The sequence below is a fragment of the Podarcis tiliguerta genome (assembly GCF_965153285.1).
Source record: "Podarcis tiliguerta genome assembly, chromosome: 13".
Lineage (NCBI taxonomy): Eukaryota > Metazoa > Chordata > Lepidosauria > Squamata > Lacertidae > Podarcis > Podarcis tiliguerta.
Genome location: NC_139546.1, coordinates 50,247,925 through 50,264,277, shown reverse-complemented (window position 1 = coordinate 50,264,277; position 16,353 = coordinate 50,247,925). Strand labels below are relative to the sequence as shown.

Here is a 16,353-nt window from a genome sequence, read left to right as displayed (position 1 = left end):
CCTTTGCTGGGACTTATTCCTCTTTCCATTTCGGGGCAAGTAACATTCTTGCCACTGTAGTCACATACATAAATAAATTTCTATACAATTTAGTTGGTTCTGTCCCCAAAGGAAAAGCTCAGTATTGTCTCTACACTGACCATCCGACTTCTGCTTAAAAACCTCCATCTTCCTATCTCCAAATCCTGAAAGACTTTCGATCTAAATAATTTAGATTGTTGCTGTAAGTTGTCCCTATTTTCAGCGGGTATGGGGTTTGGCAGACTGCCCAGATACTGCATAAACGAAAAGCGTGTCTTAAGGGCAGAGCTCAAATGACTACATCTATGTGGCACGATTTTATTTATTTTCACAAATATTGTGTCGCATGATCACCCAGTGCCACCTATATATGTAGATGTCGTTTAAGGCCATTGTTGTCGTTTAGTCGTGTCCGACTCTTCGTGACCCCCTGGACCAGAGCACGCCAGGCCCTCCTGTCTTCCACTGCCTCCCGCAGTTTGGTCAAACTCATGCTGGTAGTTTCATTAATGAATTTGTTCATTATTTTCCCCAAAAATATAGTCCAGCCCCCCACAAGGTCTGCAGGACAGTAGACCGGCCCATGGCTGAAAAAGTTTGCTGACCTGTGACATAAAGCAAGGAGGAAATAGCTCAGTCGGGAGAACACAATACTCTTAATCTCTGGGTTGTGTGTTCGAGCCCCATGTTGGGCGAAACATTCCTGGTTTAGACAGCCCTGTGTTCCCTTTCCAACTTTACAGATTCTTTCATGAAATATCTATCAAGCTAATTGGAGATAGTTAAGAGGATGGTACCTTACCCCTTCTTAAAAAATCTGGGGAAAGGATGCTCAGTTTCCAACTCTTTGTGTTTCTGCGTTGCTGGATGACTCATTTTTTCCCCTTCCAGGTACTTTCCCACTTTAAAAGCATAACAAAAGCCCTTTGTGCTTGGTCAGGTGGCCTAGCATCCTGTCTCCAGCAGAGAGAAGCTCTCTGTCAGCTCTCAGCCTGGTGTCTGGAATTCAGAGTTAACCCTTTTCTTTAAAAAAATGTTGTTCATTTGTTTACAAAACAACAGAATAAAGGTTCTATACAGCCTTAAACGATTGGTTCAAAATTGGGAAAGGAGTACGACAAGGCTGTATATTGTCTCCCTGCTTATTTGACTTACATGCAGAATTCATCATGCAAAAGGCTGGGCTGGATGAATCCCAAACTGGAATTAAGATTGCTGGAAGAAATATCAACAACCTCAGATATGCAGATGACACAACCTTGATGGCAGAAGGTGAGGAGGAATTCCTATATGGAACTGGCCGAGATGACGGGCAGAATCAGAGACCAGGGAGAAGAGACAGTGGAAGAAGACTGGAAGAAATTTAAAGACTATTTACAGAAATATTATAAGATTAATGAATGTTAAAATGACATCAGACTGAATTTAAAAGGTTATTAGTATAACAATCGTAAAAGTTAAAGACTCAATGATTTAAGATTTTAAGGAGATTAAGTTATATAAAGATGTTAAAGTTAAGATAAGGACTAATTAAGATAGAGGGTAGGGATTTGCAGAATGAATATATGATCTGGAATACAGTGGAGGGAGGTTTGGGGAAGTCGGGAAACAAGTAAATGAAAGAAATACCATAAGGATGAAACTGTTTTTATTAATGTTTTTTCTTTTTTTTTGATGTGTTTTATACTATGTTGTTGTTTTTGTGTTTTTGAATTGTGTTTTTTTTGCTTTTTGCTTTTTTAGTTCTGTTTTGTTTTACTTTTTGTGTAAAAAATCCAATAAATATATGTTTTTTAAAAAGAAAGAAAGTGAGGAGGAATTAAAGAACCTTTTAATGAGGGTGAAAGAGGAGAGTGCAAAATATGGTCTGAAGCTCAACACCAAAAAAACGAAGATCATGGCCTCTGGGCCCATCACCTCCTGGCAAATAGAAGGGGAAGAAATGGAGGCAGTGAGAGGTTTTACTTTCTTGGGCTCCCTGATCACTGCAGATGGTGACAGCAGTCATGAAATTAAAAGACGCCTGTTTCTTGGGAGAAAAGCAATGACAAACCTAGACAGCATCTTAAAAAGCAGAGACATCACCTTGCTAGCAAGGGTCCATATAGTTAAAGCTATGGTTTTCCCAGTAGTGATGTATGGAAGTGAGAGCTGGACCATAAAGAAGGCTGATCGCTGAAGAATGGATGCTTTTGAATTCTGGTGCTGGAGGAGACTCTTGAGAGTCCCATGGACTGCAAGAAGATCAGACCTCTCCATTCTGAAGGAAATCAGCCCTGAGTGCTCACTGGAAGGACAGATCCTGAAGCTGAGGCTCCAAGACTTTGGCCACCTCAGGAGAAGAGAAGACTCCCTGGAAAAGACCCTGATGTTGGGAAAGATGGAGGGTACAAGGAGAAGGGGACGACAGAGGACGAGATGGTGGGACAGTGTTCTCGAAGCTACCAGCATGAGTTTGACCAAACTGTGGGAGGCAGTGGAAGACAGGAGGGCCTGGCGTGCTCTGGTCCAGGGGGTCACGAAGAGTCGGACACGACGAAACGACTAAACAACAACCACAGAGATGAGGGTCAGTGCTGGTGTAAAGGGAGCCTTGGCTGAAGCCTTTAAAATGGTAAATGGAGGGAAACAAGGATGTAGATTTTTAATTTTTTTAAAAATATATATATTTAGATTTTTTTAGAAGCTCTGGCTGCAAGGACAATAGAAAACAGAGAGCTAGGTTGTCACCCGAGCCTGACTCCCCGCAAAAAAACACACCAAAATGGACATTTGCTATAAAATGTAAACGTCCCCCCAGATGGGCGTGTTGGCCCCCCAAAAGAGGACTTGTCCAGGATTTCCCAGACGTATGGCAACCCTAAATATTCCTGAACTGCAAGGGGGTTGGACTCGGGTCCTTTGCAACTCTACGATTATAAGGGGGTGGGTCTGGAGATTTGGAGGCCTAATAGAAGTGAAGCTGGGTATGAGCTGGTAGCAGATGGTACTTACGGATTCCGGCGGCATTTCTTTAAATCGTTGATGCCTTGCCTTGTGCCCTTGCTGTGAGCAATGGTACGTTTTGCGGTTTGGCAAATTGCAATGAAATTGTTACGGCTTTTGGTTCATACAATAAACCCTTTGGCACAGGCACTCACACCCCACCCACGCCAGCCCCTGCGTGTGAGGGCAAAACTGGTTTGACACCCAACGGCCGCAGGGCACAAATTCCAGAAGCAGGTCCAAACGCCTCACCCAAAGTTTACCTTTTTCGGCAAATCCAGGTAGGTCTCGGCTCTCGCCTCTTCCCACCTTGAGCTCTGCATCTGTGCAGGATTTGACGATTCTACGAACCCTGTTCACACCACGTAGACTCATACGTTGAAGGCTTCCTGCAAATAATCCTGGGGTCTTTAGTTTGCTAAGGGTGCTGGGAACTGTAGTTCTGCGAGGGGCAAATTTGCAATTGCTGGGATAGGTAAAGGGACCCCTGACCATTAGGTCCAGTCATGGCCGACTCTGGGGTTGCGGTGCTCATCTCGCTTTACTGGCTGAGGGAGCCGGTGTACAGCTTCTGGGTCATGTGGCCAGCAGGACTAAGCCACTTCTGGCAAACCAGAGCAGCGCACGGAAACGCCGTTTACCTTCCCGCCAGAGCGGCACCTATTTATCTACTTGCACTTTGACGTGCTTTCGAACTGCTAGGTTGGCAGGAGCAGGGACCGAGCAACGGGAGCTCACCCCGTCATTGCGGGGATTCAAACCGCCGACCTTCTGATCAGCAAGCCCTAGGCTCTGTGGCTTAACCTACAGCGCCACCTGCGTCCCTAATTGCTGGGATACTTAAGCGTGTAAGATGAGGCCTCCTGGACCAGTTTGATGGCCGATACAGTGATAGAATCATAGACCTGTTGAGTTGCAAGGGACCCCCCATGGCATGGGTAGGCAAACTAAGGCCCGGGGGCCGGATTCGGCCCAATCGCCTTCTAAATCCGCCCCACGGACGGTCCGGGAATCAGTGTGTTTTCACATGAGTAGAATGTGTGCTTTTATTTAAAATGCATCTCTGGGTTACTTGTGGGGCATAGGAATTCATTCCCCCCCAAAAAAAAATATAGTCCGGCCCCCCACAAGGTCTGAGGGACAGTGGACCGGCCCCCTGCTGAAAAACTTTGCTGACCCCTGATCTAGAGGGCTGAGTGTGGGGATGTTGTTGTTGTTTAGTTGTGTCTGACTCTTCATGACCCCCTGGACCAGAGCACGCCAGGCCCTCCTGTCTTCCACTGCCTCCCGCAGTTTGGTCAAACTCAGGCTGGCACCTTCGAGAACACTGTCCAACCATCTCGTCCTCCGTCGTCCCCTTATCCTTGTGCCCTCCATCTTTCCCAACATCAGGGTCTTTTCCAGGGAGTCTTCTCTTCTCATGAGGTGGCCAAAGTATTGGAGCCTCAGCTTCACGATCTGTCCTTCCAGTGAGCACTCAGGGCTGATTTCCTTCAGAATGGAGAGGTTTGATCTTCTTGCAGTCCATGGGACTCTAAAGAGTCTCCTCCAGCACCATAATTCAAAAGCATCCATTCTTCGGCGATCAGCCTTCTTGATGGTCCAGCTCTCACTTCCATACATCACTACTGGGAAAACCAGAGCTTTAACTATACGGACCTTTGTTGGCAAGGTGATGTCTCTGCTTTTTAAGATGCTGTCTAGGTTTGTCATCGCTTTTCTCCCAAGAAGCAGGTGTCTTTTAATTTCTTTTAATTTGGGGTACCTGAGCTAAATGAATGGATCGTCCATAGCTAGAGGCCGTCTATATCTGAATGCCAGGGGTTAAAGGGGCTTTGGGGGGGGCACCTGGCCAGGCACTGGCCTTGCATTCTTGTATCTGAAACTTTCATTTTCAACACGAAGCCCGGTAAGCGTGTTCAGAGAGACTGTATAACTGACCCCAGAGGTGGACAGCAGCTTCCTCGCCTGGACCCTGGCGCGCAGCTGCTCGCCTCGCTAAGCCCCGCCCCAACCCCCGTGCCCTTCCTCAAGATGGCGTCCGCGGCCTCCACTCGCGAGACCGAGCTGGCCCGCGGGAACCAAACAGGGGAATCCCCGCAGCATGGCCATTTCCACGCCTCCCCTGATCCCATCTGATTTTGCCGCCGCTTACAGTTCAGTCGGGCGGAGGGCGAGGGGCGAGGCCGGGCTGCTGGTGGAGGGGCCGCTACCTGGAGCAGGTAAAGAGATTGCCACAGCCTTCGCCCTTCCTTTTTTTTTGGGGGGGGAGGGTGTTTAGAAAACCGAGTTCCTGCCCACCCGGGTAAAGGCCAGGCCGTGGTAGGCGCGCGCGCGCGGGTTATGCGGAATTGTTTATTTTTTTTTCTGGCGGGGTTGAGTCACCGGCCGATGAGACGCTTCCGTCCCACGGATGAGCCCCATTGAAAAAGGAGCGGGGGCTTAGAACGTTGCTAGCGCCAGGGTTCCACGGGAAGAACGTTGGCGGCCGTCGCGTTCTATCCCGTGGAACGTTGGCGGCGCCGTGTTCTATCCCGTGGAACGTTGGCGGCCGCAGTATTCCATCCCGTGGAACGTTGGCGGCCGCGGGGTTCCATCCGTGGAACTTTAGCTCCGCCGCCCCCGGGATTTGCCCGTGGCAGGGAACCGGAGGAGGAGGAGGCCTCGCTTTGGTGAGGAACTTTCGCTTAGCACGGCGTGGGGGGAGAAAGGAGAGGCGCTCCCCCAATCTCTCCCCCACCCCACTTTGCCCCCCAAGAGGGTCGGAAAAACGGGGCTTCCTTCTCCCCCCCCGCCCCGTTCTTGTGCGTCCCTTGGAGATTGCAAAAGTAGCTCGCGGCCCGATCCCCGCAGGCGTTTACTCGGGAAGTAAGCCGCTCCGAATCCCACCAGGGAATGCAAAAAACGGAATTGCAACTTAGTTTATTTTTTTAGATGTTGCTTAAGAGCCAATGTGCTTCCTCGGAAGGTAGATCCATTGTGTACCTGGGGCTTACTCCCAGGTAAACGGTGCGGAAAGGCCGAGTCCGGGAGAGGCAACGTTTCTAGATCTTTCTGGAAAGGGGGGGGGCGTTACTTTTTTGGGGGGGGTGATCCCAATCCTTATAGAGGCCTGAGGCCCCCAATGCAATTTTTAATTGAAGTGTGCAAAGATTGCCGGGAAGGTCAGGCGCCAGAGAGGGAGAGCAAAGATGCTCGGAAGTTTCCTGCTTAAAAAATGTTTCCATCTCGGAGTTTCCACCGTCCTGAAAAGAAAAAGACCCTGGTTTGGGAATGCAAAAAACCACACAACTGGAGGGCTCCAGATGTTGAGGAAGACTGCTTTTGTGTATAGGTGTTTGCGAGAGGGTAAATGGAACCGACGTAATATGTATATCTCCCCCCAAAAAATCTGACACCCCCCCGCAATATTCTTGATTTATTAGTGTGTCCCATGTCGGAGGTATTTCATATGCAAATAAGTTTACTGCGAGAGGATGCTCCGGCTACAAGCATATTCCATGCATTAAATTTATTTGCATATGAAATTCATTGGAGTGAAAAATACTGGACGATTTGCAAATCAGAAAACTTTTAACGTCTGCTTTTAGAGCCTGCTATCCTTTACCAGGTATGCAAAACTTAGTCATTATTTTTGTGCCCTAAACTGCAGCGTTTACTTTGTGCATAAATCCAACACTAGTCCAATCATTGATTTCCTTTTTCAACAGGCAGGCAAAAAAACCAACAACACCCCACCGTGGGAACGAATCCCCCCTAAATGCGTCCCTGCCCCTTTAATAGAATTAAACCCTTGCCCTCGATTTACCATCTCCTATTCCTCCCCCCCCCGTCCGGAAACCTGATACATGGTACAGTCCGCTCTGGTGTCAGAAGGAACCATAACGATGCGAGGAGGGGTGATGGGGAACTGCTAGGCGCCTTATACATTTGCGTGCGGCGCTTTTTGCCCTTCTGATAACTCGAGCGTCGTGTGTAAAGCGGTGCAGCGCTGTAGAAAAGGATTGTGTGTGGAGACACGATAGGGAGCGAAGCGTAGTTGACGAGCTTTCTCAATATACACCCCCACGCCTTAAGAAATGGTACGGCCCGGGCCAGAAACCCTTTCCTGCCTGGAGACCGGAAAGGAACGTACTAAGAACGTTTCTGGCTGGGGAAGGAGAGTTTAGGCCTTCCTCTTATCTGTTTTTTTCTTTCCTACACTGATTGCCAGTTTACGGTGTGTGTTTTTTTGGTGTTTTTTCCCCCCAAAATTTTTTATTGGTTTTCACAACATTATAAACAAACAAACACATAAGACAAACGAACATCAATCATAGCCTTATTGAAAATTACACTTGTTAACATTGTTAGGTGACTTTTTCGCCCCCCCCCCCTTGGTTGAATTTCATTGCATGTCCTTTTAACGGCTTTCCAAATCACAGTTCTTATAAAATTTAACTTAAACATCCTTAGATCTTCACAGTATAAAATTAAACATATTAATTCGACACTTAACATAAATAAAATCCTGGTTGCCTGCTTAGGGTTATTTGTTTGTGCATGCACAGAAAAGAATCAATTTTATTTTTTTTATCAGTGGAATTGTTATTATTAAAATTTGTATTCTGCTCTTCCTAATGAATAAATGGATTTTTATTTTTAACCCAAAATGCATTTAACTGGTGGGGCTTCTGCTTTCAAATGCAGATCTGCTGGAAATTTGGATTTCATATTTTTTTTCCTGTTGACCCCAAGAAAGGCAACAAGGGAGGTGGGAAAAGGAGAGGAAGCGAAAGGGAGCAGTATTTTTCTTATAACAAAGTGCATACTTGCATTGCATTTTTTATTTTAGTCAGTGGCGTCCAAACTTTTTTCACAGAGGGCCAGATTTGATAAACTGAAGGGCCGTGAGGGCCGACCAAAGTTGTTAACCTTTTTTTAGGATTGAAGTTGAGCTTTGTAAAGGATTTTACCTCAGAGTTGTTGAGCTTTCTTTAGGATTGAAGTTGTTGAGATTTTTTTAGGATTTTACCCCAGGAAATAAACTGCGACAGGGGCCGGATTAAACCGACCAGGGGGCCGCATTAGGCCCCAAAACAGACTTTGGACATGCCTAATTTAACTGGTTTCAAATGCAGATCTGCTGGAAATTTGGATTTCATATACAGTGGTACCTCGGGTTACAGACGCTTCAGGTTACAGACTCCGCTAACCCAGAAATAGTGCTTCAGGTTAAGAACTTTGCTTCAGGATGAGAACAGAAATCGTGCTCCGGCAGCAGCGGGAGGCCCCATTAGCTAAAGTGGTACCTCAGGTTAAGAACAGTTTCAGGTTAAGAACAGACCTCCAGAACAAATTAAGTACTTAACCCGAGGCACCACTGTATTTTTTTTCCTGTTGGCCCCAAGAAAGGCAACAAGGGAGGGGGGGAAAGGAGAGGAAGTGAAAGGGAGCAGTGTTTTTCTTATAACAAAGTTCATACTTGGATTGCATTTTTAATTTTAGTAAAAAGGTGAATAGATGAGGAGGCGGGGCGAAGACCAAAAACAAACAAACCCCACACTGAGGACCGGTGACATGTTCCGTCCTGAATAAATATTTTCAAGAGATTAGCATCAGGTATAGAAAAATGCTTTAGCATAAGCTGAGAAGCCGCCTCTTATACGCAAATACTCAATATTTTAATACGCAAATACCTGCCTCTTATACCCAAATACTCAATATTTTAAGCCAGCTTTTGTTTTGTAGGAATATGGGGCAGACATATTATTACGTGGTGCCCACGAGTTGCTGCTCTCATGATCAGATAATTGAGTTAAGTCTGTCTCCTGTGGTCATTATTAGTTGGTAAAACTTAGTGATGTGCCAAGAGAATTCAGCTTAGTAGAGCCTGAGAATTTCGTGATATTTAAGATTCTGGGAGAATCCATAAGGCCGTAAGGATTGGCTGATTGACACCTGTTTGGGATCCTTGGGCAACTGAAAAGGGTCATAGGCTTTCCTGCCTTTGCCCATAGCTGTCAACTTACAGATTTGAAAATAAGGGGCCAGCAGCCTCGAAAATAAGGGATCAGCAGCCAAAATAAGGGATTTTCTGGGCACAGGTTTGTTCATCTTCTGAGCCAAAGGCAGAAAGCCCAGCCAGCAGCCAAACGAAGCCTCAAGCGGTGGTTCCCACAGCGCAGCAACCTGGCAAAGGGGATGCAGCAAGGGAAACCACCGTCCCCTCTCCGCTGGGAAGCGCTGAGCAAAGGCGAGTCCCCAGGCAACGCGGCCGATTTGATTGGCACAAGGCATGCAAGCTCCACCCCCCAGTCGTTCTTAAGACTCCTTATTGGGTGAGCAACGCAGCCAAGCAACACATTGGAGCCTCCCTCCTCCCTGGCCGGCAGGGAGGGAGGGAGAGGAGCTGCTTCCTTTGAAACCCGGGAAATTTAAGGGACATCATCAATAAGGGACAGCAGCGGGACACGGCGCTGTAATAAGGGACTGTCCCGCCAAATAAGGGACGGCTGACAGCTGTGCCTTTGCCATGTTTTATTATCTTCCCCATCCAATGAGAAATGATGGTCTTAGTACAGCAGTACCTTGGTTCTCAAACGTAATCCGTTCCAGAGGTCTGTTCCAAAACCAAAGCGCGTTCCAAAACCAAGGCACACTTTCCCATAGAAAGTCATGCAAAGCGGATTAATCCGTTCCAGACTTTTAAAAACAACCCCTAAAACAGCAATTTAACATGAATTTTACTCTCTAAGGCAGGGGTCAGCAACCTTTTTCAGCAGGGGGCCGGTCCACTGTCCCTCAGACCTTGTGGGGGGCCGGACTATATTTTGAAGGGGAGAAAAGTGAATGAATTCCTGTGCCCCACAAATAACCCAGAGATGCATTTTAAATAAAAGGACACATTCTACTCATGTAAAAACACCAGGCAGGTCCCACAAATAACCCAGAGATGCATTTTAAATAAAAGGACACATGTAAAAACACGCTGATTCACGGACTGTCCGGGCCGGAATGAGAAGGCGATTCGGTCCAGTATATCTGAAGGAGCGTCTCCACCCCCATCGTTCTGCCCGGACACTGAGGTCCAGCTCCGAGGGCCTTCTGGCGGTTCCCTCACTGCGAGAGGCCAAGCTACAGGGAACCAGGAAGAGGGCCTTCTCGGTGGTGGCGCCTGCCCTGTGGAACGCCCTCCCATCAGATGTCAAAGCGATAAACAACTACCTGACATTCAGAAGACATCTGAAGGCAGCCCTGTTCAGGGAAGTTTTTAATATGTGACATTTTAGTGTATTTTTCATCTTTGTTGGAAGCCGCCCAGAGTGGCTGGGGAAACCCAGCCAGATGGGCGGGGTACAAATAATAAATTATTATTATTATTATTATTATTAGGCTCGCGGACCTCAGTTTGCCTACCCCTGCTCTAACGAGACCGCTGATCTGTAAAATGAAAGCAATAAACAATGTACTGCAGTCACACAGTCAATCCATCAGTAGCGAAACTGGGTTCCACACAGTCACAATAACAACAAAAAAAGAGCCACAAAAAGGCAAAATAAATAGCAAAAACAGACATAACACTCAAACCAGACGTTTGGCACTCAAAACGGAGCATGTTCAGCTTCCGGAAAAAGTTCCTAAACCGGAACAATTACTTCCAGGTTTGCAGTGTTTGAGTTCCAAGTTGTTTGTGTACCAAGGCGTATGAGAACCAAGGGAGCCCTGTAGCTAGACATGAGGCCAGCAGTGGGATGCAGCAGCAAAAAGAGCCAATCCAATTGTCGGCTAGCATCCAGGGTGGATCTGATTTAAATCAAATTGGTTTATTTTTCAAAAATTTTATTGGTTTTCACAATATTATAAACAAACACACAAGACAAACAAACATAAATAAATCATAGCCTTATTGAAAATCACACTTATTAACATTGTTCAGTGACTTCCTCACTTCCCCTTGGTTGAATTTCATTGCATATCCTTTTAACGGTTTTCCAAATCCCAATTCTTATGAAATTTAACTTAAACATTAACATCCTTAAATCTTCACCTTATGGATTTAAACATATTAATTTGACACTTAACATAAATAAAATCCAATGACAAGTATCTGCAAGCTGTTTTCAGTTAATTTAACATAACCATATTTAACTAAATAATCATTAAATTTAATCCACTCCTTCTCCTCCTGGTCGCGGACTCTTCCTGTTAGGTCGGCTAGCTCCGAAAAATCCATCATCTTCATCTGCCATTCTTTTATGGTTGGTAATTCTTGGGTTTTCCACTTTTTAGCTAACAAAATACGAGCAGCAACCACAACTAAATCAAATTGGTTTAAATCACTTGTCAGTAAGACTTGATTTAAATCTCCCCCCCCCCCAAAAAAAAAGACTAATTCTTGCTGTTATTATCTTAATAGTTACAACCAGATGAAGGGCTTGGACTAGATGACCTCTGGGTTCCTTCCAGTTGTACAATCCTGTGTTTCTGTTGCAGTGCAGTAATATTGCAAACGAATTCATGTATGCGAGCGGCCTAGGTATCGTCTCTGCGCCTCCCCCTTGATGGTTTGCCTTGGTGTAAGGGGGAGAAAGAGAATTGTGATTAGCAGATTACCTGTTTTGAAACGAAGTCCTCCTCCCTCGATCTGGCCCCCTTTCCAGATGTTTTGGACTACAATTCCCATCATCCGCGGCAGAGGATGATGGGAGTTGTAGTCCCAAAACATCTGGAAAGGCATTGGGCTGGAGAAGGCTGAACGAAGGAGGCAGAGCAGGCCTAGGCAAACTCCAGCCCTCCAGCTGTTTGGGACTACAATTCCCATCATCCGCAGCAGAGGGTGATGGGAGTTCTAGTCCCAAAACATCTGGAGAAGGCTGAACGAAGGAGGCAGAGCAGGCCTAGGCAAACTCCAGCCCTCCAGGTGTTTGGGACTACAATTCCCATCATCCGCAGCAGAGGGTGATGGGAGTTGTAGTCCCAAAACATCTGGAGAAGGCTGAACGAGGGAGGCAGAGCAGGCCTAGGCAAACTCCGGCCCTCCAGATGTTTTGGGACTACAATTCCCATCATCCGCAGCAGAGGATGATGGGAGTTGTAGCCCCGAAACCTCTGGAAAGGCATTGGGCTGGAGAAGGCTGAACGAAGGAGACAGCAGGCATAGGCAAACTCCGGCCCTGCAGATGTTTGGGACTACATTTCCCATCATCCCGGACCACTGGTCCTGTTAGCTAGGGATGATGGGAGTTGTAGTCCCAAAACACCTGGAGGGCCGGAGTTTGCCTAGGCCTGAGATAGAGGGACCGATATCTAACAAATCTGTATCTTATTTTCAAGCGACACCTGTCTGCTTCTCCAGCTCCCGGCTTTGAAGATGGAACAGTTGTTTGACTCTGACGCAGTGTTCAATGAGCTATGGACTTGCATGCAGTCCAGCAAAGATTTTGAGGTAAGTGGAATTAGCAGAATTGTAGAGTTGGAAGGGGACTCCAAGGGCACCCTCGATCGGTTTGATCTAATACGGGGTGGATTTGATTTAAATCAAATCGATTTAAATCACAATTTAACTTACTAGTCAGAAAGACTAGATTTAAATCATTTATTTTTTTACAGAATGATTCATTATTGCTGGTATAATCTTAATATTTTCAACCAGATGAAGGTTTCATTTTTGGAATGAATAAATTTTCAGAGTGGTTTTTGCAGTTATATCAAAAATTACTGATTTGTTTATACTGTTAGAAATACATAGATAATTGTGTAAGTATTGTGAGGTTTAATAAGTCAACTGTTTATAGTTAGACAACTTTTCTGCTATACTTTGTTGGAAAGAGAAAAATAACCATTTCCTTAATAACAATCGAAACTATTTAACTAAAAGAATAACTTTATAGCAAGCATATGTATCCACGCTTGTTAACTGATGGGGTTAAATGGTTTTTTGTTTTTGTTTTTAAACTTGGACTGAGTTTTAGCACACATGAAAAACTTAAAACAGGAAATAAATCCTTATTTCCTGATGAATAGCCTTTGGACTATAATGTAAGTTAAATAGAAAACTACCGTATTTTTTGCTCCATAAGACGCACTTTTTTCCTCCTAAAAAGTAAGGGGAATTGTCTGTGCGTCTTATGGAGCGAATGCGTGGTCCCTGGAGCCGAATTGCCCAGGGGCAAAAAGCAGATCGTGCTTAATTGTTTTAGAAAGAGGGAAGGGGGTGTTGAAAGGAAGCAGCTGATCGGCAAGCGATCGGGGAGGGAGATAAGGGATGCTAGTGATAAAGGAGGCTGCCTGGGAGCGGGGAGGTAACAGCCCATGGATCCTCAGGATTTTTGCATTGGGCTACCCCAAACTCACCGTCAAATTGCATATCATGTCTGTGGCCACAGCATGAACCACAAAAATCATACATCCACTGTTTTGCAGAGGGCCTTCTCGGCGGTGGCCCCCGCCCTGTGGAATGCCCTCCCATCAGATGTCAAAGAGATAAACAACTACCTGACATTCAGAAGACAGGTAGTTCAGCGAGGTTTTTAATATGTGACATTTTAGTGTATTTTTCATCTTTGTTGGAAGCTGCCCAGAGTGGCTGGGGAAACCCAGCCAGATGGGCGGGGTACAAATAATAATAAATTATTATTATTATTATTATTATTATTATTATTATTATTATTATTATTTGTTCAGAATATTTTTTTCCTTGTTTTCCTCCTCTAAAAACTAGGTGCGTCTTATGGAGCGAAAAATACGGGGTTTTTTGGCTACCGATTGATTGATTGATTGTGTGATTGTAGTATATGGGTTTTTTGCTTTCGTTTTATGGATCCATGGTCTCGTTAGATAGTAAAAGTCATGTTAAAGTTCTGTTTTTGGGGTTGTTTTTAAAAGTCTGGAGTGGATTAATCCGTTTTGCGTTGCTTCCTACGGGAAAGCGCGCCTTGGTTTTGGAACGCTTTGGTTTTGGAACGGACTTCTGGAACGGATGAAGTTGAGAACCAAGGTACCACTGGAAGAAGAAGATGATGATGATGATGTTTGGGCGCTTGCCCTGCTCAGACCACATTGCTTCGGCTCGTTCAGGTCCCTTCAGATTGCAACCCCGTAATTCTATTTTTAATTTCTTTTTCTCTTCCCCCCCCCCCTCCCAGGAGGACCTTCATAATGACCTGACCCTGGAGACCTTTGCCCTTCCTTTCCCGGAGGAGGGCAGTGCCCCCCAGGGGGGCGAGCAGAGCAGCGAGGCCACAATCCTCCCCACCACCTCGGCCGTCCCTTCCACTGAAAACTACCCTGGCGAGCACGGGTTCGAGTTGGCGTTTGAGCCGTCGGGGACCGCCAAATCTGTCACCTGCACCGTACGGAGCTGGGCAGGGGGGTGGAAGTGGGGCAGGGGAAATGATCTATTTTAAAAAATAATAATGGGTTGGGGTACATTGAGGGCCGGATTTAGGTTTGATGAGGCCCTAAGCATCTGAAGGCAGCCCTGTTTAGGGAAGTTTTTAATGTTTTATCATGTTTTTAATATTCTGTTGGGGTGCTGGTGGTGCTGTGGGTTAAACCACAGAGCCTAGGGCTTGCCGATCAGAAGGTCGGCGGTTCGAATCCCCGCAATGATGGGGTGAACTCCCGTTGCTCAGTCCCTGCTCCTGCCCACCTAGCAGTTCGAAAGCACCTCAAAGTGAAAGTAGATAAATAGGTACCATTCTGGCGGGAAGGTAAACGGTGTTTCCATGCGCTGCTCTGGTTCACCAGTAGCGGCTTAGCCATGCTGGCCACATGACCCGGAAGCTGTACGCCGGCTCCCTCGGCCAATAAAGCGAGATGAGCGCCGCAACCCCAGAGTCTGTCACAACTGGACCTAATGGTCAGGGGTCCCTTTACCTTTTAATATTCTGTTGGAAGCTGCCCAGAGTGGCTGGGGAAACCCAGCCAGATGGGTGGGGTATAAATAATAAATTATTATTATTATTATTATTATTATTATTATTATTATTATTATTATAAGCTACTGTAGGTAACGGGGCCCTTTCTATGCCCAGCTGTACTTTGTCAGCAACCAATTGTCCCTGTTTTTTTGTGTTGAATATATGCTATATGGTCATTTATGGACCTTGCAAATTATCTCAAGCCATTTGCACATAGCAAAATATGTATTTTATCAAAGTAATTGTTGATGTGAAATACAGTTAAGAAGAAGTATATTCATAGTGAAGTACAATTGAGAAAAGGTATGTTAATAGTGAAATATTTATTAAGCTGTAACTTAAAATAATTTTTTTATTCATAATGCAAACACATTGGCATTTGGCAAAAATTCCTTTAGAAACACAGTTTAAAAAGACTCATAATCTAGTCTCGGGAAGCTTGCTATAAGTGTAATGTGAAATAATAATAGGTGTAAATACCGTATTTTTTGCTCTATAAGACTCACCTTTTCCCTCCTAAAAAGTAAGGGGAAATGTGTGTGTGTCTTATGGAGCGAATGCAGGCTGTGCAGCTATCCCAGAAGCCAGAACAGCAAGAGGGATTGCTGCTTTCACTGTGCAGCGATCCCTCTTGCTGTTCTGGCTTCTGAGATTCAGAATATTTTTTTTCTTGTTTTCCTCCTCCAAAAACTAGGTGCGTCTTGTGGTCTGGTGCGTCTTATAGAGCGAAAAATACGGTATATAATGTAAACTATCTGCTAATAATTATAAATAGCAGAATGTAGGCACCCTATATATAGAAAGGCGCAAACCAGTGATATTTTAGGGAGCAGGCTAGCAGGCGGGGCCCATGACTTACATCACAGGAGCCTACACAACACAAAACACTGTTGCTGCATGTAGGTTTTATTTTATTTGTTTTTTATCTTATATTTTGGAAATGTACATCCATGTGTTTCCCCCCCCCCTTTAATTTATTTGGGGGCCCCCAAGAGAGTAGGGCCCTAAGCTAGAGCTTGTTTAGCTTATACGTAAATCCATATTGTTTGGAAGGGGAGACTTTCACCCATGGAGGGGCATTGGCAAAGGTTGGTTTTATAAAAGGTCAGAAACTCAGATAGATAAGCTAATCATGAAATGGTGCGTCAGACAGGTTAAGGTCGCCAGAAGAGAATGTCTAGAAGTCTTTATTTTATTTTGTCATTTAAACTTATTATTATTAATTTCATTTCTATATCAAAGACGGAGGGCCTTCTCAGTGGTGGCGCCCGCCCTGTGGAACGCCCTCCCACCAGATGTTGAGGAAATAAACAACTATCTGACTTTCAGAAGACACCTGAAGGCAGCCCTGTTTAGGGAAGTTTGTAATGTTTGATCTTTTATCGTGTTTTTAATATCCTGTTGTGAGCCACCCAGAATGGCTGGGGAGGTCTGGCCAGGTGGG

General features: G+C 45.4%; 1 protein-coding gene across 2 annotated transcripts in view; it reads left to right on the top strand.

Moving 5' to 3' along the window:
- Positions 1–5,077: 5,077 nt before the first annotated feature.
- Positions 5,078–16,353, top strand: part of TP53 (tumor protein p53) — a 29,495-nt gene continuing 18,219 nt past the window's right edge. Inside the window, exons 1-3 of one of the 2 annotated variants that reach the window (XM_083410557.1) lie at positions 5,078–5,228; positions 12,322–12,433; positions 14,133–14,339. In XM_083410557.1, the coding sequence (XP_083266683.1) occupies positions 12,359–12,433; positions 14,133–14,339 (282 nt within the window). In that variant the 5' untranslated portion in view covers positions 5,078–5,228; positions 12,322–12,358. Of the gene's footprint in view, positions 5,229–5,267; positions 5,679–12,321; positions 12,434–14,132; positions 14,340–16,353 lie in introns of those variants that run through there. The other variant, XM_083410558.1, reaches the window with a different exon arrangement.